General features: G+C 35.7%; 1 protein-coding gene across 1 annotated transcript in view; it reads right to left on the bottom strand.

Moving 5' to 3' along the window:
• Positions 1-7,766: 7,766 nt before the first annotated feature.
• LOC146003896 (trypsin-1-like) overlaps positions 7,767-23,672 on the bottom strand; it is a 27,474-nt gene continuing 11,568 nt past the window's right edge. Inside the window, exons 4-7 of the mRNA XM_083142363.1 lie at positions 13,310-13,451; positions 13,058-13,171; positions 11,575-11,724; positions 7,767-7,955 (exon numbers count right to left, since the gene is read on the bottom strand). Of these exons, the coding sequence (XP_082998489.1) occupies positions 7,812-7,955; positions 11,575-11,724; positions 13,058-13,171; positions 13,310-13,451 (550 nt within the window). The 3' untranslated portion in view covers positions 7,767-7,811. The remainder of the gene's footprint in view (positions 7,956-11,574; positions 11,725-13,057; positions 13,172-13,309; positions 13,452-23,672) is intronic.

Here is a 23,672-nt window from a genome sequence, read left to right as displayed (position 1 = left end):
TACATTCAGTTGACGAAAAATAAAGTTCCTGATTAATATTTTATGCTCATTATTATAAGTAGTAGCGTACATAAAACTTCATTGATACTGTCATTCAAAGCAGTATGATCCCAATAGAATCCTTGTTTTCTAGTAAGTTCGGCAGGAATATGTAACCCTCGATTATGCTAAACAAATATATTTTTTGTTTATCTAGAGCAAGGACCCAGGAGGATGCAAGAAGCCTTTCCTGCAAAAGTGTATGTTTTACGAAGCGAAGAAACGTGACAAAACCACCACGTATGGAAGGCAAACCTGCATTAATTTTATATCGCACGTTTACAGAGCCGTGCCTCCTGAAGTTATAAAAATCCCAACTTCAATGATTCTTTTAGACATGCGATAGTTGAAAAAAATATGTTTAGATGCACCCAAAGTGCATCATTATCAGATTATGCATATAACGTGTTATTGGAATCAACATATTTGTGTAAATTGGGTGCCTCCCCGATGGCGAAGTAATAACGTCGATGTCTTGTAATGAAGGGTCCACGCGTCGATACTCAATGGAGGCACAAAGTGGATCGGATCGCACTTTAAACTGTAGGTTGGTTCGCGATTTAGCCTATTTGCGAATCAAGTGGACTTAAAAAAAACAAAAAGAAACAATATCAACCTTAAGAATATTAGAATAAACTAATACACCCGCAGGTAAGTCAAATTTCACATATCCTTCTTCATCCTCGTTCATAGACTTCCTGCAATACTCTTGTGTTGCATCCCACCAGGTGCGAAAAATGTGAAGTTATTATTTCCTCGTACTGCGTTGTTTCTTTTCATAACAGTAAGGCTAAATTCTCGTTTTATCTGAACTTTTAAAAAATGTGCAAAATACGTCTCTATCTTTAAACAACCACCCTTTCCCATGTATGTGTAAAATAATCCCACTCTGTCTCAGAAAACCGCTTCCTACGATCAAATGAAGGAAACAACTCTCAAGTCTCAACAATTATAAATTTTTGCTTAAAGTTCCTATCATTTATACAAACAGTAGCACATATCACGTCCTTTGGTGCAACACTGTCAACAGCTAATGTTACTTTCCTCGTCCTAATAAATTTACTTCCAACCAGTGACGGCGCCAGGGAAATTTGACTGAGGGGGGGGGGGAGGAAGGCTGGCAACAAAATATTGTAAGGGGGCAGTCACATTAAAACGCCCGAAAACACTACACATATATATATATACTTATATAATAATAATTATAATTATAATTATTATTATATTCATGTATGGTGTTTTGTGTGTGTGTCTTTTATTTAGAGTGGACGTTTAATGCCTAAATTTACTTCTTGATTACGAGTTTATCTCCACATGATTCGTTTTAATAAAGACATTAATTCTTTTTTATTGGTAAGTTGCGTTGTCTCTAGTGGCCTATTTCAGTATTGAAAGACATTCATAATTTTATAATTCATCGTCTTTCTTGAGATGAAACTACTGATATAAATATTTAAGTTATAAGATAATAATATAAATGATGCAAATAATGCTTCTAAGAGTTTAATTTTCTTGCAAAATAAACGTGACGTTGGAAGAAAAGAATCTTCGTAAGGTATTAGAAACAATGTGAGGCACTTAGTGAAGTGCAATTCTCCTGTAGGAGAATTCTGCTGTATGTGCTTTGGAGAACACATTGCGCACCTTTGGTACGTCCAGGACTTGACATTTCTTCTCAATAGCAAGAACAGCCAAATGAGGCAGTTTGCATCCAGCATCCTGTTTCGAGCAAGCCTTTTCAAAGATTTTAAGGACAACCATCTTCGTAACGCTGAAGAGTTTTGGGCAAAATTTGTGTTTCACCTTTCAGGGAAACGTTATCACAGGATAAAAAAACAGACAAAGGTTACAGTTATCTCATAATTCAAGAAATATTCTGACCCTGGCAATACTTACTCTTACTCTACCACTCCAACGTATGTCTGTGCTACCCAATTACAGGCAGGCACCTATGGAGTTCGTGGGAAGAAGTTCTTCGATTTTGATATGTACGAGAAAGAGCGAACCTGCATCTAATGACTGAAGAGTGGCAAATCCTAATAAGCGTTCTTTTACCTGCCCGCGATAAGTTTTGAATCGAATTTTAAGTGTAATTTGCATTTTAAGGTTCACGTTCAATACATTTCCAAATAATATCCCCTCATTAGCTTCAAGAGTATCGAAGAAATTCCCTTTGTTAAGGTTTCCTCAGACTCATCATCTCGAAATTCAAGTCCCTGAATAGTAAGAAACCGCGATGAATCCACAACAACCGACATGTAGTGTCGGTTTTTCTTCGATCACCTTTGGTCCCGGGTTCGATACCCAGTGGAGGCACTTTAAACTATAAGTCCAGTCCCGATTAGCCTTACTGTGCATAAAGTGGACTTCAAACGCCAAATTAACCAACCAACCAACCAAATCTTGAATCAACTTTGAATGTCTTTTAATAATTAGCGTTGTCACTAACGACCACGATTAGATTAATTTGCCCATACTACAGATTATGTCTTGTGGTCCTGAAAATATTCGTGATGTTTTAAAATCCTCCACATTCAACACTTTTTCCCAGTTCTTAAGACTGGTTAAAACTTAGGTTAATCTCGGCTATTACAGGGCATAAATGAATGAGAAATCACCTATGCCCAGGTCGGCGCTCGAATCTTGGACGAAACAAATTAATATTTTTTAATCAAGTTGGTATTATAAGCAGGAAAGTGATATCATGCAGAATACACCACTTTGAAAAGGTGAAAATCGTCATACTCTTATAAATGAACTCTCTTATTATTCGATATTTAATTAACTTCAGTTGGGGGGCCCGGGTGGGGGGGGGCGAAGTGTCTGACATGGGGCGTCCCCCTGCCCCCTCTGGCGTCGTCACTGCTTCCAAACCTCTAATAACTTCGCTGCTGATAGCCTCACCTTCGAAATGGAATGTGTGTCGGCGAATAATACAAAGAACTTGTGTTCATTGTCCCTCTTTCATTCAAAGTCTGCTGTTTTCCTTTTCAGCTTTTCCTGCAAAACTTTCTGTCAGCAAGCAAACCAAATTACAGAATTTTTATTGCCCCTCCCTTGCATCAACTTTCATTCCTACTTTAGGCCTGGATTTATGGCACGTACCCGCTACTGCACGTCAACCTCGCCCTATGTTTGGCGTTTGCCCCCTGAAGCAACGGTGTCCATTGTTCAAAGCGAAACCTTTGTCAGTGGGGAACAGCGAACAATAGTCTCGGAATACACCCTGGTCGTAAACAAGCTCCCGCCACCGATATTGCTGTCAGCTTCCCTCTGAAGTTCGATAAAACTACTTTGTGAAATGTGTTTAATAACGAGTGAAAATGTAGACAGTGTAGATACTACATGTATTTTGCTCATAAACTTGAAGGCTAAATTTACAGAATAAAAAGAACAGCTACAACATTCCTTCATCTGATTTACAGAAAGACTAATCGGGACTGGACCCACAGTTTAAAGTGGGGTTCAAATCACAATGTGCCTTCACCGGGTATCGAACCCGGGACCCCTTGATTACAAGGCGACGATGCTACCACTGTACCATCGGGGAGTCCCCTCATAGAACAAAGTTTCCTTCTACAACTATTATACAGAACTTAGTGCACTTCCTTCATTTGAAATCTATTCTATATCAGTCTCAGTATTTCGTTATTACAATCCAAGGAATAGTATTCTCCTTAAATAAGAAATAAAGAAATAAAAAAACATTGGAAATAATCTTCAAACGGACGTAAAAAAATCGAATCCAACCACCTGCAGAATGCCTGAGGGAAACAACAAGAATTTTCTCAACAAAGACATATCCGAAATTTCCATAACATTCTAATAATTTCGCAACCCGTGCAAATAATCATGTGGTAAAATCTTGTCGTGGTTCCCTGTAAACACTAAAATCACCAAATTACTTCTTTCCATATTTCCCGTATTTTCTCCTCCTCTTTAGCTCTCAGCTGTTCGGAGTGGGATAATGCAAGATTATTTGTCCCTAATTATCTTATTCTCTTAGTCTTGCTTATAACTTGGACTCATTAATAACTTTCCCAACAACTCCTTATCAATTTGTACTGCCATGTTTCCTACAATGCTTTTCCTACTTCCTAATAACAATCACTTCTGTACACCCTTTGATGTAAAAATTAAATAATAAAAATAAACCATATCCGTCGGTCCATTTATCTTTACAACCTATAGAGGTGAGACTATTTTTACAAGATAAACCTCGGACGCAGACATTCCACGATCTTTTGGCCCCTCCTTCCACCTTCTCTACCTGCCCTTTTACTTGATGTTATTCAGAATTGTATTAGTATCTGGAGTACTATCGTAACATAAAGTTATTAACCTGGAATATTTTTTTTAAAAAAATGGGGAGTAACGCTGTGTTTCGAAAGAGTATAGGAAATAAGTTTAGGTATTCATTCATGCCTCTCTCTATAATAGTCTTCTTATTTTGACTTAATACACGCTTATCAACGTTTCTAATTGAAATACTTTATTCCAAGCAAACAAGTATTTGCAACTGATTAAAAATTTTGCTTTTATTTTTTCGAGACATTCGAGACGAGACGAGACTTTTCAAAAGCCGTCCCGTCCCATCTCGTGTCTCGTCTCGAAAACGAGACGAGAAAGGCATTCCGTCTCGTCCCGTCTCGAATTTCAAAAGGCTTGTCCCGTCCCGTGAGCAACACTAGCAATCACTGTACCACGATCTCCCCATTTTCCCTTTCCAGCCGTCAGACTGTAAATTAAAATTAATAAATAGCGGCGTGTCCCTGAAAATTACTTTCACTCCCGGGTAGGATCGATCATTGGACCTCTAGAATACTGATCACCTGCGCTAACCATCGCGCCACGAGATCTTTCGCTTCAGACATCTCTTCCCCAGGAGCTTTAATTGCACAGCAGTCTGGAAAGTGTAATAGCAAAATGACGCAAGTTCTTGAAAAAGTTTCTTACGTTGCAGGGAATGCGATCCTTGTACCGTCCCGATACCAGTCTATTCATGCAAAACACTACACCACTCTGGGATTAACTTCAAGCTTCGCTTCCTGCTCGAGGCACTTTCCCTTCGTTGTGTGAGGTGGTGCGAGGCGAACTTGTGTAGAGTCCTGTTCCACCCATTGGGTATGAGGTCTGAGGGGGGAAAGTTTTTCTATCTGAAATATTTTCAGTTAGTCAATTCGTAGATATGTCTGGCGATGAAGACTACCGAAATGTTTGCCGGCTGTGACTATTTTACAAGGAATGGCACCAGGCACGTATCCAGAAATTCTTTTCGGGGGGGGGGGGGGGCTAAACATCATTTTTTTTACAGGGGCATAGATAGAACCTCGCAAAGTTTAAGATCTATGGTGGCGATTCAGTCCCAAAACGGTTGGGGGGGGGGGGTGAAGGAGGCAAGAAAAGTTTACTTTCTCTTGGTAGACAAAGGTTAGCATTAAAAAGCCATAGTGTGGGGCCAAAAATGGAGAGCAACTGTCTCCTAAATCTGCCACTGTTTAAGCTGCTGTTTTTTTCTTCTTTCAGAACGTGATATCGTTACATTTTGTATCACGTGACTCCTCTGTTGCGATGTACGAACGTTGTGTTTGTGCCGAAACGATCTCAGTATGTATATGTGTGACCGTTTCACAAAGCTGTTATGCAATGGACAATCCTTTCGAATGTGTTCTCCCAGGTTTGGATATGATCCTTTATGGTGTTGTCGCCTGCCTTCGAAACGTAACCTTAACAAAAATCCTAATTTTCCATCCTTATGACTTGCATCTTCAAGATTTAGGAAGAATTCAGACCGAAGGCACACACATGTCGCTTGCAATGAGTAACCCAATCAACAGAAACTTTTCACACCGTAGCGTCACGACAGGCTGCAGAAGCCTGTGTTCGATTTGTGAAATCCTCAAGCGACACGTATAGCTTGTAGCTTCGGTGTGAAACCTGGTGGGTCAATCTCATTGTCACCTTGAAACGGCAGCTCGTGTTGACACAGTAGAAAAATATCTTGTCAACCGGTGGGAATGTCCCTTAGTTTTATTCTATCTCCTTTTTCTGTGCTTGTTAATTAAACAGGTAACATCTTCCGGTTGGGCATACACAAGAGATGTGCCATGCAGAAATTTTAGCGGAAAATGCTGACTCCACCAGGCATACCGTGCCATTTCTCCACAGCGAAAAAGTAATATATAAGTATTTTACAGTGACAGCAAAAGATCAAGCGAAGCCAAGGGTGACTAGGTAGCTCACTTGGTAGAACAAAGAATGGCACGGTATAAGCTATGCCAGAGACCCTGGTTTTGAAGTCATGGTCGAGCTTGCTTTTTCAGCTAAAATTTCCAGATATGCAAACATCTTCTTGCTTTCTCTTCTCGACATTCATAAAATTTTCGGCCTTCATGGCTGCCCCTTTGTGGTAGTTAGTGTTAGATTGTTTTTCCAAAACAGTTGACTTAAAAGTCCATTTTTAACCCACGAAACTCTCGGACTGCATACACGAAACTTGGTCCGGTCACTAATAAATCGTCACTCAAAACTAAGATTTTCAGTCGATCTGTGCAGCTTATTTCCTTTTTTTTTTTTAAATGATGTTCCAATGCCCATTAGTGTTGAAATATTTACTTTAGAGACCTTCGATCTCTTCGCCTCATGGCCCGAAACTAGCAGCACTACACTGTCGGCAATGTCTTCAGCTTTGGACCCGAACTTGTACTAATAGTGGTAGACTTCAGCAATTTCTAGGAAAGTGTGTCACTAGTCCTCTTCCCCCCCCCTTCCTCCCCCCTGAATCTCTACATATATTGACATATAAAACTGTCAATGGATACTGACTGATTACTAATCGATTGTCACACTTACTCGTGAAGTCTTATTGAATTATTCTGTTGTGACCAACTGTGAAATTGAATCCGCATATTTATATCCATATTATATTCTGGAATGTTCCGCACTTTTTTTGTAGTAATGCAACGAATCGCCCGACTCATGGCACAACCTTTAACAGTACTTTGTTGTGCAACTTTCAAATGCTGACAAATCTTTAAATATGCTAAAGTTCATTGTGACAACACCGAAAGAGCAAGAAAAGTTTACATACAATACTATCAATAACAGGCTTATCCCTCAGGGTTCTAGAACATTCTCCGCCTTTCCTCGATAATTATATTTCTCCTTAAATTATAATCACAATATTTTATTTCACACACACAAGCCAAAAACCTCATTTTATCTAGTGTAAATTTAAAAATTTCGGAGGGGGCTCGAGCCCCCTGAGCCCCCCCTCTGGATACGTGCCTGAATCGCACGTTGCTATTTGGGGAACTCGTAGGCACCTTGGGGCGAATGACTGCTCCGTCTCGACAAGTCCTCGGAAAAGCCAGCCATTCTCTAACATAAGTAGTACGGCAGCAATCTAGAAATTGAAATACGTAGTTGATAATGCGGTGAAAATATTTACACCTCGTCATTTTTTTCATATGATTTCTTTAAGGCAGAGGCAAAGCTTGTTTCCGCGGTGACGTCACAAGTTTACGATCCCCGCCCTTCGCGGAAAAGGGGCTGTTATGATGACACCTCTTCAAATGTGGTAGGGGAAACTCTTGTCTTCACGGACCTAGACTTACTCATAGTTCAAAGTAACTGTAGGTTATTTTTACAGTTAGCGATTAGCCTAAAGAGGTAGCAGAAAAGCGAAACAAAGCAATATACAAATAAAACCACAGACAATAAGTTGAAACGAAGAGGTTAGATATAATTTTATTGATACTTCTTCGCCTGCATTAGATAATGTTATTGTTAATGAAAGTTATATATTCGGAAACTTCAGTATACACGCCTGGATAACCGGGTTTAGCACAGCCGTTGCCCCAGGACACGATGGCAACAAGGACGTTGTTCTTCGTAACGGCTCCACCAGAGTCGCCCTGGAGAAACAGACAATAAATTCAAAACTTTGGTTTAATTTAATTTTATAATATTATATTAATTTAACTGACCCATTCGAATGACGCTGAAACCCATTTAAAAATACAGATGGAATGAAATGCTTGTACCAAAATGTGCCACTTCATGTGATGTTGTCACGTGCCAGTTTCACACGACACAATGAATGTTGCAAGGAGGAATGGTTTCTCGGAATCGACGATAGATGGCAGCACGCCATATAAAGAAGAGCAGAGCGCATTGTACAAACTAGGAGCGGAGAATAGGGATTATATATGTATGTATATTATAGTAAATTGAGAAATATATAAAAGAAGAGTTCAAATACTATAATAGAAGTAAATAGAATGATGTATATAGTAATTTAAAAGAATTAAGAATATAGCCGCATATGAAACGTTTAGGAAATTTATTAAGCGAGCAAATGAATTCAGAAATGTATCTCAATTTCTTTTTGATTCTCTGACGAGGAGAACATCGTCAGCCTTTGCATTTGTCCGTTCCCCGGTGGCGCTGTGGTCAATTAGACGACCCGAAGCACTTTACGGTTGCGCTTCTTTTTTAGTCGCACTGGGCCATTGGCAGCGCTTGTTATTAGCGATCCTGGTTATTCCCCTTTGGTCGTTACATAGGAGGTGGCGCTAGTGTCAGTTTAGTCGACCCTACTCTTTCTACAAGTATAGCTTGTATTGTTTGCCAAAGAAGCGGGGAAAGCGAGCGCATAAATAAAATGACGTTTTAAAAAAGAAAGATAATAAATGAAAAGAAGAAGAAGCCTTTTCCATAATAAAAGAAGAAGAAGCCTTTTTCCATATTAAAAGAAGAAGAAGCCTTTTGATAATAAAAGAAGAAGAAGCCTTTTCCATATTAAAAGAAGAAGAAGCCTTTTTAATAATAAAAGAAGAAGCCTTACGATAATCAAAGAAGAAGAAGCCCTTTTGATAACCAAAGGAGAAGAAGCCTTTTCGATTATACACACACACACATATATATATATATATATATATATATATATATATATATATATATATATATATATATATTCTCTGTATTTTGTATAGTTCTCAGAATATAGATCCGCATTTAACTATATCCTCTTGGCTATAAAACGCTTTCTTATTTGGAATTCTCAAACAAAGAACCTATCCCCTGAGATTAAGATATCTGTAGCCATGGTAAATAACATTTAAGTACGTACCCACAAGGGCGTAGCATTAGTGGCGCTCCTAACGTGGGGCATTACATGAGTTGGTAGCAATGTAAACATAAATAAATTATCTTTTATTAATAAGAATATTTTTCAGCAGTGGCGTAGCAACAGAAGGATACAAGGGTACATAGTAGCTCATTAACTTTTACGAGGGGGGTTAGTACCCCATAAATCCACATTGTAATTCCTAAAAATTTGATGTTCAAATAGTGATTGCAAATGGTAAAATTAGATGTTAATAATATATATATTTTTTACCCACGTACCTCCAAAATTATGCCAATCCCATTAGAAAATATCGTTTGAAAAATAGCAATTATCATTGTTAGAGATTTCAGATTTCGCAAATTTCACAAAAATTCGAAAGATTGAGGCTCAGTCACGTGCTGAATCTCCGCTCTTCATGTGAGCTCGAGCATAGGCGTAACTTTTCGGGGGCACTTGCCACTAAAAATTTACAAGTTAAGGGTACATTTGATTGATTGGTTGAATTGAAAATTGTGGGTGCGTCAGCACTTGGCGATTTTGCACCCGTCACATTACATGGGGCCAAGCACCTTACCATAACTAAAATAAACACGTGTCTGAGGACTAAAATATATCTACCTGGGTTAAAAGCTGAGGCTGTAAAGGGGCGCTCAACACATATAAGGACATAAGACATTACAACACAGCCCTACGGAGGATTATACTGGCTGTAGGCCCAGACGCCAGAACCTCGTTGGCCTGCAAAAAAGCACTTACAGGGGTGTACGGCGTGGAAGTGAGATTACCTTACCAGGTCACCCCTTACACGCCATAAGTATATATTTGTTTACCTCTTTGACCCGAAGAGTAAAGAAATAAATAGTAATATTTGTGATTTCGCAAATTCAACAGTTAGCAAATAGTCTTGACCGCTATTTTAATGGAATGGAACACTTTACTATTCTGTCCCCTCAACCCCCAATGTTACGTTAAGCCCGAAGTTTGATCTTCCCGTCAAAACTAGGTCTCAAGTTACGCCCATGGGATCATGTGTGTATGTGTGTACATACACACACTTACATTATGGCAGTTTCAATTAAACTTTACCCCCACAAATCAAAAACATTTCTGCGCCACTGTCTTTCAGTGCTCTTGAATTTTCTTCTATTTGAAGGACGTTTATGTACAAGCAGGGTTGTCAAGGATCCAGAAACCCATACATTCTAATGGGTTCTATTTGGTTCCTCTGTAGGACCGGAACCTTTTTCTCGCACAATTTAAATTCGGTCCAAGTTGCGTATTGTTACATTGAAAAAAGCTTCCTGGACTGTATTTAAATTGATCCGAAAAAAGGTTCCTGGACCGAATTGAAATGATTTAAATATGAAAAGGTTATACACTGTTTAGAACTCATTTACGTTTGCTGATTTTCTCTCCCAGTCCGGTATTGAATTTATTTACAATTACAGACCAGGCTTGACCGATTTAAAGTTGCCTTCTAAAAATGTCCGCGAGTACGTTTTACATTGGAATGTCACACTGCGGTTGTAGAGAACGTAGCGCGGGGAATAAATCAAAACGCTGTTGTTCTCTCGTGGGCCAGATTCAAAAACTCCCTTGTCGAAGAGTTACTGTACATAACGCAATGGATTATATGGCGTTACATTGAGTTCAAACAAACCCGTCACGTGTTGCTCCGGCATCCGATCCAGGAACCGCAGCCAATACGAGCCGTCGATGAGGTAACGTGAGGTTGCTGTGTTCCCAGCAAATATTACAACAGGGAACGGCAGTGCTGCTACAACCAACTGAAGGAACGCGCGCGAGAGAATGGGGCTACATGGTAACGTGACTGCAGCGTTTGCGTTTCGCCCATTTCTACCTTGTACGTACTTTAGATTCTCGAGACAGCCAGCACCTGGATTAGTCTTTCATGCTCACAAGTGGATAATTGTTTATCGTCAGGTCCGTATTCGATCCAAGTTGCGTATTGTTTCATTTCAATACGGAGCTTGAACCCTATTTAAACGATTCAAAAATAAAAGGTTCCTGGACCGTATTTAAATTGATCGGGAAAAAAGGTTCCTGGACCGAATTGAAATACTTTACATATAAGAAGGTTCTCTGCGGTCCAGAACCCATTCACGCTTGCTGATTTTCTCCTGGACCGGAATTGTTTTTATTTAAAATTCCTGGATCTTTAACAACCCTGTGTACATCTAAATACTTAAAGAATGATAGTCCACACGTGGATTTAAACAATGCAATCTACATCGTAATCTATATGTAAAGAACACTAGTGCGATTAAAAAACAAAACAATTACAGTTCTCAAATACGAGAGTGGTTATGGGAACAATAATTATTGCTAACACTTGAATAATGGACGATATAATTACTATTAATAATTTAAATTACAGTTACCCGACACGCATCCATTCCATCTTCTTCGAAACCAGCACAGATCTGATTGATAGGAAGGCCGCCAACCAGTGAGTATATAGCATCGCATTTCTCCTTGCTCATGACCGGAACGTCCAATTTCATGAGGTCATTTGATAAGCTCCCACCTTCCTACAAATGCACAAGAAGTTCGTGAATCTTTTAAATAACAACAAATTAAAATATTCTAATTTAGGCTGAGCCTATACCGATGTATCGGTATCGGAAAGTATCGTTTGGAATGTATTTGATGATACTTTTCTGGTATATTGGTCTTTCAGAGGGTCCACAAAAATGCCACGTGATATTTTCGTGGAGTAATCCTAAATTTATTTTCATTTTGCACTAGTTTTGTGTGAAAAAGCTGGATTTTGTGATTCCGTAACATGTATTTTAATACATTGTAATGTGTTACATGTATGCATGCATTCTGATGTAGGCTGATTCTTGTATGTTTCAAAGCAAAGCTCTTGGTAAATTGATGCATACAATTGATTTGATTGATTTGATGTTTTAAGTCCACTTTATGCACAGCAAGGCTAATCGGGATTCGACCTACTGTTTAAAGTGGGATCCGAACCGCTATGTGCCTCCACCAGATTCATACAATTGTAGTGGAATACTTACAAACAAATACTTCTATTAATTAATATTTTAAACTTTTCTTGTTGCAATTTTCAAGCATAAGTATCGGTGAGAATCGGTAGAGGAGAAGGTCTAAATATGGGCGAAGGTTTAAATATGGGTTTTGGAGTTATCAGCGCTCCCGGGTGCTGCAGCCTGGCAGAGGCTATTGGAACTGGTTATCTGTCAAGGACAAAGGTTGCGGCGCCAATTCGCAAGAGAATGTGGTGGTTAGTTTCGGCCTTGGACGCTGTTATACAATTGCGACCTCCGAAAACTTTTTTCAGGTATGTTTTAACTCAGCGTTTTCTGAATTCTCATCTGCTTTGTATAGGTTATGATATTAGCGGTACATGAAACAAATGTGGGCTTTTATAATGCCATGATTTGTTTGTGAAATATGTACCACAGGGAGCGAAAATAAATTGAAGAAGAAAAATAGCGTGATGGTCTAAATATGGGCTATGACATGATATATAATGTTGAGATCACATTTTCTTAATTTCGATTTTTCCCATTCCGCGTGATTTTCAAAACAACAGCTCACCTTGAGCCAGGTGAATGAAGGTCGTGCAACATGAACAAAACCATATAATCTAGGAGTTACGACAGATTGGCAGTGGCGGAGATTGGGTTCCAAAACTGAGGTAGCAAGAACACTTTAGTTTCCCTTGCTAGATAAGGTTTAGCATAGTGCGGGGGCAAAAGTGACCGCCACTGCAGACATGTACAAATTTGCATACCCCAAGAAAAACTTACCTCCAGAGATAAAATCACAAATACGCCACTGAATTGGCACCCCCCCAAAAAAAATAATTTGCAGAGTGAATATTAATAATACCTCAGTCGCTCCCCAACCTATAACCGTAACCATGGTGCCAGTTGGGGTTTCTTGTCCTTTTTCTGGGAGATCAACTGGCTGGATATTCTTGCCGAAGGTGAGAGGCTTCCTCAACTGAAACGAAACAATACATATATACTTATTTGAAAAGAAAAAGTGTCAAGTGTACACTGAAAATGCAGTTCGTATGATGAAAAAACTACGATTGTTAAAATATACATATAATTATAAAAAGTACAGTCAATTCCTTACCTTGAATAGAGCTATGTCGTTGACAGGTATTTCGTTATGTTTCGCAAAGTTTGGGTGTTTTATGATCCGTGAAACTTTGTGTGACGATCCACTTCCCAGTTTGTTGGTTCCGGCTACAACGACATAATCATGTGCTGGACGTCTGAAATATATTGAATAGTTATCAGAGAACGGCTGTGTGAACTTCAATTGCCTATGTTGTGTGTGTTAGGGTTGGCATGTGTGTCAGGTTAAAAAAAATGCCTTTACATTTGCCTTTGTTTTGTTACAAGCGTTTTAAACATTTCAAACACAGTGTTTTAAACATGTTTCTAGGCTTGTTTAAATCACATTTTGACTACGACGCCAGGCAGTGGCGTAACTAACATGCTCTGCGCACCCCCCCCCCCCCCCCCCCGCAACTGTCAGTTGTGCGCCCCAACTAGTTTCGTTTTTTTTATTTTTTTTAACGCTTTCCTTCCTAAAATATATAATTCACACCTATATTTGCATTCAGTGCATACAAATATGAAAATATATAGATGTAATTTGAATCAGTGTACAAGCTGAGTAGTATTGATCTGCGCCAACGTCTGTTGCTATTTAATATTCGCAATTAATTTGTATGTACTTATAACTAATTTGCACGGGTTTTAATTAATTTGCACGTACTTAGAATTCATTTGCAAGTACTTAGAATACTTTACATTTATGTATTTGTATGTTTATAACTTTTTATGAATATATAATTATTTATTTTATGAAAAATATGTATATAGAAGGTAATTAGAGGTACTAAACGCTATGCATATGGTTTTATATTCATTACTGCAAAGTATGTAATGTATCAATCGATAATATTAATGTTTATAATATTGAAAATAAGAGTTTATGGTTTATGAACGCTGGTAATGGTACGAAAGAAGACGGTTCCGGTACTCGAACCCGCGATATGGAATATTATTAATTAGTACTATGTAATAATGTATGTTATTATGGTATGAAAGACGATGGTACGACACGCTAGACAGAATACTGTCTCCGAATCTCGACTCCGCGCAGGTAGAGGAGAAAGGAATTTGGGGAGTGTGCGTTCAAGGTCAAATGACGTCACAACGTCAGAACAAAGAAGGAACCCAATTGACCAATCAGAGAACGCGTCGGTAGATTTTCAGAACCGGTTTTTTTTTCAAGGTTAACCAGTACGCAAGAACAGGGGAAAGCTATGCAATACTGTAGGGCAGGGGAGGGATTGATCCAGACAACAAAGGATGTCTGGAATGCGCAGCAAGGGTCAAATCTCTGAAGCTATGCGTCGCTTGTAGAACTGGTTTCCGCCGCCAATTAATATTCCGCTCAGGGTTGCCCCAAGGCACAGGACGCTTTAGCGCAGGTTTTTTTTTATCTGTACTATGAAGAAGGGAGAGCTATCAGGGACGGGGCCTACAGTTTTCACTATTTGCTTTTATCACGGAGTAACGAACCTAGGACCCTTTGATTATTAATTTAGGTAGTAAATGTATGTTACTGTGTGCTATTTAACTTAATTTTGAGTTTATTTTTTACCAAACTTTGACTTTATGTCAAAACATTTTCACAGCTTATCTTTATTTTTACAAAAATAACACTATTTGTACTATTCAGGCAACATTTTTTATTAAATTTTGGACTCGCAAAGACATTTTTTCAACTTTTAACTTATTATTTTACAACTTGATATTAATTTTTTACCAAAATAACACAATTTCAGCTGTTCAGGCAACATTTTTTATTAAATTTTGGACTCACAAAGACATTTTTACAACTTTTTAACTTATTATTTTACAATTTTATACCTATTTTTACCAAAATAACACTATTTATACTATTCAGGAAAGACTTTTAGTTATATTTTCGACACACAAAGTGTGTTTTTCAACTTCTATCTGTTTATTTCACAAGTTTAGGCTTATTTTTACCAAAATAACACTATTTATACTATTCAGGAAAGACTTTTAGTTATATTTTGGATGCAAAAGTGTGTTTTTTCAACTTCTATCTGTTTATTTCACAAGTTTAGGCTTATTATTACCAAAATAATACAATTCAATCTGTTCAGGAAAGACTTTTAGTTCTCAACTGCTATCTGTTTATTTCACAAGTCTAGGCTTATTATTACCAAAATAACACAATTCAATCTGTTCAGGAAAGACTTGTAGTTACATTTTCGACACACTAAGTGTGTGTTCTCAACTTCTATTTGTTTATTTCACAAGTTTAGCCTAATATTACTCAAATAACACAATTTAATCCAGTCAGGAAGGATTTGTTATTATATTTTGGATGCACAAAGAGATGTTTTCAACTTTTTTACTGATTTTTTGCAGGGTATGTATTAATTTTTATTTATTTTGTTTTGTATTATATATACATTTACAACTTTTTAACTTATTATTTTACAATTTTATACCTATTTTTACCAAAATAACACTATTTATACTATTCAGGAAAGACTTTTAGTTAAATTTTGGACTCACAAAGTGTGTGTTCTCAACTTTGAATTTATTATTTACAAGTTCAGGCTTATTTTTTACTCAAATAACACAATTTAAGCTATTCAGACAGAAGTGTTTATTTCATTGTGCATTTACAAAGAGATATTTTCAACTTTTAACTTACTATTTACAAGTTCAGGCTTATTTTTTACTCTAACAACACAATTTCATTTATTTAGGCAACATTGTTTATTACATTTTGGGCTAGCAGACACTTCTTTTATTTGTTACTTATTATTTTACAATTTTATACCTATTTTTAACCTAAATAACACTATTTATACTATTAAGGAAAGATTTTTAGTTATATTTTCGACACACAAAGTGTGTGTTCTCAACTTTTATCTGTTTATTTCACAAGTTTAGCCTAATATTTACTCAAATAACACGATTTGAACGTGTTTTTTTATTACATTTTGGACACACACGCACTCACACACACACATCCACACACACACAGATATATTTTCCAAGTTTACAGGATTATTCTCTAGTTTACTCAAATAACACAATTTAGATGTGTTTTGAATTAAATTTTGTACACATGAAGTGTGTTTAGTCAAGTTTTACCCTTTTATTTTACAAGTTTAGGCTTAATATTACTCAAATAACACAATTTAATCCAGTCAGGAAGGATTTGTTATTATATTTTGGATGCACAAAGAGATGTTTTCAACTTTTTTACTGATTTTTTTGCAGGGTATGTATTAATTTGTATTTATTTTGTTTTGTATCATATATACATTTACAAATTTTTAACTTAGAGTTTAGTATTTATTTAAATCTTTTCAAAAACACTAAAGAAAAAGTACTTTTAGCTAAAATGTAAGCCACAGAATATATTATTATTATTATTATTATTATTATTATTATTAAGGTTTACTGATTTCCACTATGCTATTTTTGGTTCTGTATTTCTATATGTATTTATTTAGGTCAGGTTACGCCTGCTACGTAGGAAAGTTTGTTTATTTTAGAGTTTGCTGAGTATTTTGTTACTTTTATACTAGGTAAAGTTTTCTAAATATATCAGGTAGGGCTCCATCCATATACTTTTGTTTTTGCTGTTTGGAGATGATGCGATCAGCATCACTCTCCATCTGCTTTTTATTTTATGTACCCAATATTATTTTGAGGCTTAGTGAATTCTAGAGCCTATTTATGCAGGAGAGGGGGCTTGAAAATTTTGATCTCAGATAACCCACAACTATTTGTCAGAGTATTTTAAAGGATATTTTATATTTATTATGTGCCACTAGAATATCAAAGCTTGCTTAATTTTTATGTCTGTAACGCTGTTATTGTATTTCTAGCTAAGGCTTACTGGATAAAGTACACGAAATGTTTATCATTTCGACTATTTATTTTTATACGAGACCAATTTTTTAGTGTAACGAAAATTATTGTGTGTCTATAAAGACTGAAATCTCTTTACCGATGGGTCCATAACTGAACGCTTACCAACATTGTTCCTTTTTTAAAAAATATATATATATAACCATTTATCAATATATTCTCAATTCACGGGACAAGACGAAGTTCACAGACGACTGACTATATGGACCATAGGTCCACTTGCTAAACTTTTTTCTATGCTAGAAGAATAATTTAGCCTTATAGCCTTTTTCAAGGTATTTTTGAAGTATTACTGGTTTTTTTGGGTGCATCAACACTTGGGTTATTTCCATTTGGTTTATTATAGGAGGCTACAATCACTATCTGGACACTGAAATCCTCTGATTGAAACTAAAACCTTAGGCTGTAACTAGGGACTTAGTATGTATATCGACAATTTATAGGACAACACGAACCTTACAAAGATTTGTAGGTGATGTAGGCCCACACGCCAGAGCTTTGTTAACCTGCAAGAAGCATTTACAGCTAATGCTACGAGGAAATGAGGTTGATTTTTTACTGTTTCACAAGAATGCTACTTTTTTATGCACCAAATATTTGCTTTTTCAAGTAACTACATGTACCAGAAGCACTTACAGGCCAAATCTAACTAGACTTCGACTTATTCTATATCAGGTGCTAAATTTATAAAGAACTATGATTGTGTATATTTCTGAGGAAGTACGCAAAAGCAGATTACCCGATTAAAGTATCTGAAAAACAGATTTTTCTATGCAAGTATATTTTTATTGACTGGATTATTTAACAGATCAAACAGGAAGACTGCAAAATTCATTAAATGTAGTTCTATCGTATAGGTGGTTTCAGAGATATGAAGAGAACAAATATAAGATTTCGCTTTTTTTTGCTTCCGAGGCTAATCGCGACGCTAAGGGTAAATGGCGAGGAAATGTAACGGAGGAGAAACAGTCCCAAAAGTTATGGGCTGCATGTAAGTTAATACCACAGAGATATTACAGTAGATGTAGGTTCTACCACCAGAACATTTCTATCATAATAATACTGGTTATGCTGTACTGTTAGCTAAAGATGCTGATATTTGAGAAACTTAAAAGCTTATTTGCAAAATTTTAGATAAATAATTATCTGTTAGACTGTAAACATATTTTATATCCATTCTGCAAAAGATCCGATGACAAAATTTAAAAATTGTTATCGCCCAGACAGAGACTCGAACCTGGACAGATAGGTTAAAAGCCTAACGCTATACCAACTAAGCTATCTGGTCACAAGGTATTCTTTTCTTGAAAAGTTAGTTATGTTAAGAAATATATTGAAACACTTGAGAACACTCTTGGTCTGGTTCGACAGAGAAGGAGACAACATTTCCAAATTTTTACAGACTGGGTGTATTTTTCCACTATAGAGGCCTTCACTAATTCGAAACGCTAAAGTTCAGCTAGCTTCCAAAATTGAGGTAAAGATTGTGTTCGGCGAGATTAACAAGTTACAATTATATCCAGCTAAAACTCTCAGATTTACTGTACTAGCCAAGGTTTAGTAACATTTTCTTCACTTTAGTACAAATACCAAAGAAATAGGTATATTTTATTTATAATTTGACAAAATGTACTAGTATTTAATTCACAAAGTTAGGTAAAAAGCAGTATTTTTAAAAATATTGTTACTGCCTTCAAACTTTGTTATTTAGCCACTAACAACTGGTTTACACTGTTTGGCATCCTTTAAATAGGAAAAGAAGGAATTATTTGTTTAGTATTTTTACTACTTTATATTTATTTAAGAAAACAATTCTACAGTTTAACTTAATTTTAACAAATTGTTAATAATTTATATATCAAAGTTATGTTATTTAGAGTGTATGAAGGCGTATAAAGTTAATATTTGTACTTATCAGTTCAACTAACAATTATATTTTACACACAAAAGATAATGTTTACAGTTAAATTACTTGAATCAGAGAATAATATTTTACAGTAATTGATTCATTCAGCACTAGTCAGTACTTTTATGCATCAGAAAGTTTTCTTAATTTTCTATTACGCATGCTATTTTGGGCTATTCTTAAAATGTATTTCTAGGGCAAACTGGTTTAATTTTCTGCTTATAATGCAAAGTTGACAGTTTTCGCACAATGCATTGTACATTTGTTATATTCTCTACTTACAATCCAAATATTATGCTTATTTAATGTATAACTAACTAACTCTCTAGCCTTCTTAAACCCGAATGTTCATGGCTGCAGCAACTCATGCCTTTCATCTGTCCCTGTCCTGAGCAAGATCTATATACTTCTTTCCTTCCCTACCAATTTCCTTTAGGTCCATCTCTACATTATCCCTCCATCTTTGTTTTGGTCTTCCTATTGGTCTTTTACCATCAGGTTTCCCAACAAGAATCCTGTATACTCTTTTTTCCTCTCCCATTCGTACCACATGATCTACACACCTAAGTCTTCTTGATTTAATCATTCTAATACTATCTGGACATGAATACAAATTATGTACTTCTAAATTATGTAACCTTCTCCACTCATCTGTCTCCTCATCTGTTTTAGGCCCAAGTATTTTCCTAAGGATTTTATTTTCAAATATTCTCAATTTATGTTTCTTTCTCAATGTAAGGGACCAAGTTTATTTACTGTATTTAACTTTTATTTTTTTGTAATTAACAAAAATTAAAAGCTTATACTGTAGTTATTATATCTTTTTCTATCAGCTTATTTTGAAATCAATATTATTAGATATAGTCTTTGATTTATAACTATATTGCTTTTTTTATCAATTTATCTAAGAGTACACACAAACACATCTGTTCACACTTTTATGTACATAGATATGCCTTTTTTCAATATTTTAGTATGAAGATTGCACTTTAGCTATTTAAGCAAGTGTAGGAAAGGTAGGATTTCTGAGAATTTCTTGCAGGATTTTGTTGTCCAAGTATAGATGAGAACTGAGCTGGGAGACTGTTTTGAACCTTTTCATGAGAGTTTGCATGTGAACTGTATGCAAATTGAGCACTATTGACTGTGCATGCTTCTAAGTTTTGATGTTATTTTACATCAACCCTGTGAGACTGTAGAGAGTTTTCCCTTTTCAAGTAGTTTTTACTGATTGTATTTGTATATGTTTTGGGGAGTTAGCAGTTTTATGTTATGAGGCAGTTTATTGTAGAATATTTTTACCTGATGGTATGATATATTGAGTGTCTGCTGTTTTACTTGTAATTATTTTTCTTTTTGTGTTGTGTATTTGACTATATTTTGTCCAAGTTCGTAGTATTTAGAATAATTGTTATTGACTTGTAGATGTTAAGAGTAATAATCCTTTGCAAGATGCCCTATACTTTAGTCTGAACATTATTCTTAGTGTTCACTTTTGAAGCCTTAGTATTCTGGTAGTATTATTAATGTAGAGGTAAATTAGGCTAAAATGTAGGCATTTTTTTTATAAATTATACTCACTTAGTTGTTTCAGCAGGTAGAAGTTGCATGATGGTTTACTGCTGATGATGTTAATTTGCTCTTCTTATGTACTACGTATGATGTAGCTTACTTGAGTAATTGGAATTTTCTACTGAAAAAAGGATTGCTTGTCTATTTTATTCCTATGTTGTTAAGTTCGTCCATAAGCAAGCCATGTTTTTACTCTATCCTATGCCTTGGAAGAATCTAGATATATTGTGTTTGCAGTTTTATGTTTCTCTAAGGTTTCAGCTATGTAGTTTTTTAAACTGTGCTATGGGTGTGACTATTGATTTCTCTTTCTGGATGCCATGTTGGTTTCTGTGTATTCCTCTTGCTGCTTGAATTTGACTTAGGTTGTTTGCTTTTTTTCTTAGATTTTTCTCAATTTGCATACAGTTCACATGCAAACTCTCATGAAAAGGTTCAAAACAGTCTCCCAGCTCAGTTCTCATCTATACTTGGACAACAAAATCCTGCAAGAAATTCTCAGAAATCCTACCTTTCCTACACTTGCTTAAATAGCTAAAGTGCAATCTTCATACTAAAATATTGAAAAAAGGCATATCTATGTACATAAAAGTGTGAACAGATGTGTTTGTGTGTACTCTTAGATAAATTGATAAAAAAAGCAATATAGTTATAAATCAAAGACTATATCTAATAATATTGATTTCAAAATAAGCTGATAGAAAAAGATATAATAACTACAGTATAAGCTTTTAATTTTTGTTAATTACAAAAAAATAAAAGTTAAATACAGTAAATAAACTTGGTCCCTTACATTGAGAAAGAAACATAAATTGAGAATATTTGAAAATAAAATCCTTAGGAAAATACTTGGGCCTAAAACAGATGAGGAGACAGATGAGTGGAGAAGGTTACATAATTTAGAAGTACATAATTTGTATTCATGTCCAGATAGTATTAGAATGATTAAATCAAGAAGACTTAGGTGTGTAGATCATGTGGTACGAATGGGAGAGGAAAAAAGAGTATACAGGATTCTTGTTGGGAAACCTGATGGTAAAAGACCAATAGGAAGACCAAAACAAAGATGGAGGGATAATGTAGAGATGGACCTAAAGGAAATTGGTAGGGAAGGAAAGAAGTATATAGATCTTGCTCAGGACAGGGACAGATGAAAGGCATGAGTTGCTGCAGCCATGAACATTCGGGTTTAAGAAGGCTAGAGAGTTAGTTAGTTATACATTAAATAAGCATAATATTTGGATTGTAAGTAGAGAATATAACAAATGTACAATGCATTGTGCGAAAACTGTCAACTTTGCATTATAAGCAGAAAATTAAACCAGTTTGCCCTAGAAATACATTTTAAGAATAGCCCAAAATAGCATGCGTAATAGAAAATTAAGAAAACTTTCTGATGCATAAAAGTACTGACTAGTGCTGAATGAATCAATTACTGTAAAATATTATTCTCTGATTCAAGTAATTTAACTGTAAACATTATCTTTTGTGTGTAAAATATAATTGTTAGTTGAACTGATAAGTACAAATATTAACTTTATACGCCTTCATACACTCTAAATAACATAACTTTGATATATAAATTATTAACAATTTGTTAAAATTAAGTTAAACTGTAGAATTGTTTTCTTAAATAAATATAAAGTAGTAAAAATACTAAACAAATAATTCCTTCTTTTCCTATTTAAAGGATGCCAAACAGTGTAAACCAGTTGTTAGTGGCTAAATAACAAAGTTTGAAGGCAGTAACAATATTTTTAAAAATACTGCTTTTTACCTAACTTTGTGAATTAAATACTAGTACATTTTGTCAAATTATAAATAAAATATACCTATTTCTTTGGTATTTGTACTAAAGTGAAGAAAATGTTACTAAACCTTGGCTAGTACAGTAAATCTGAGAGTTTTAGCTGGATATAATTGTAACTTGTTAATCTCGCCGAACACAATCTTTACCTCAATTTTGGAAGCTAGCTGAACTTTAGCGTTTCGAATTAGTGAAGGCCTCTATAGTGGAAAAATACACCCAGTCTGTAAAAATTTGGAAATGTTGTCTCCTTCTCTGTCGAACCAGACCAAGAGTGTTCTCAAGTGTTTCAATATATTTCTTAACATAACTAACTTTTCAAGAAAAGAATACCTTGTGACCAGATAGCTTAGTTGGTATAGCGTTAGGCTTTTAACCTATCTGTCCAGGTTCGAGTCTCTGTCTGGGCGATAACAATTTTTAAATTTTGTCATCGGATCTTTTGCAGAATGGATATAAAATATGTTTACAGTCTAACAGATAATTATTTATCTAAAATTTTGCAAATAAGCTTTTAAGTTTCTCAAATATCAGCATCTTTAGCTAACAGTACAGCATAACCAGTATTATTATGATAGAAATGTTCTGGTGGTAGAACCTACATCTACTGTAATATCTCTGTGGTATTAACTTACATGCAGCCCATAACTTTTGGGACTGTTTCTCCTCCGTTACATTTCCTCGCCATTTACCCTTAGCGTCGCGATTAGCCTCGGAAGCAAAAAAAGCGAAATCTTATATTTGTTCTCTTCATATCTCTGAAACCACCTATACGATAGAACTACATTTAATGAATTTTGCAGTCTTCCTGTTTGATCTGTTAAATAATCCAGTCAATAAAAATATACTTGCATAGAAAAATCTGTTTTTCAGATACTTTAATCGGGTAATCTGCTTTTGCGTACTTCCTCAGAAATATACACAATCATAGTTCTTTATAAATTTAGCACCTGATATAGAATAAGTCGAAGTCTAGTTAGATTTGGCCTGTAAGTGCTTCTGGTACATGTAGTTACTTGAAAAAGCAAATATTTGGTGCATAAAAAAGTAGCATTCTTGTGAAACAGTAAAAAATCAACCTCATTTCCTCGTAGCATTAGCTGTAAATGCTTCTTGCAGGTTAACAAAGCTCTGGCGTGTGGGCCTACATCACCTACAAATCTTTGTAAGGTTCGTGTTGTCCTATAAATTGTCGATATACATACTAAG

This window comes from Lepisma saccharinum, chromosome 21, assembly GCF_977018435.1.
Source record: "Lepisma saccharinum chromosome 21, izLepSacc3.1, whole genome shotgun sequence".
In the NCBI taxonomy this organism is placed as follows: Eukaryota; Metazoa; Arthropoda; class Insecta; order Zygentoma; family Lepismatidae; genus Lepisma; species Lepisma saccharinum.
Note: the sequence above shows the minus strand (reverse complement) of the source record. Positions and strands in the feature narration are given on the sequence as shown.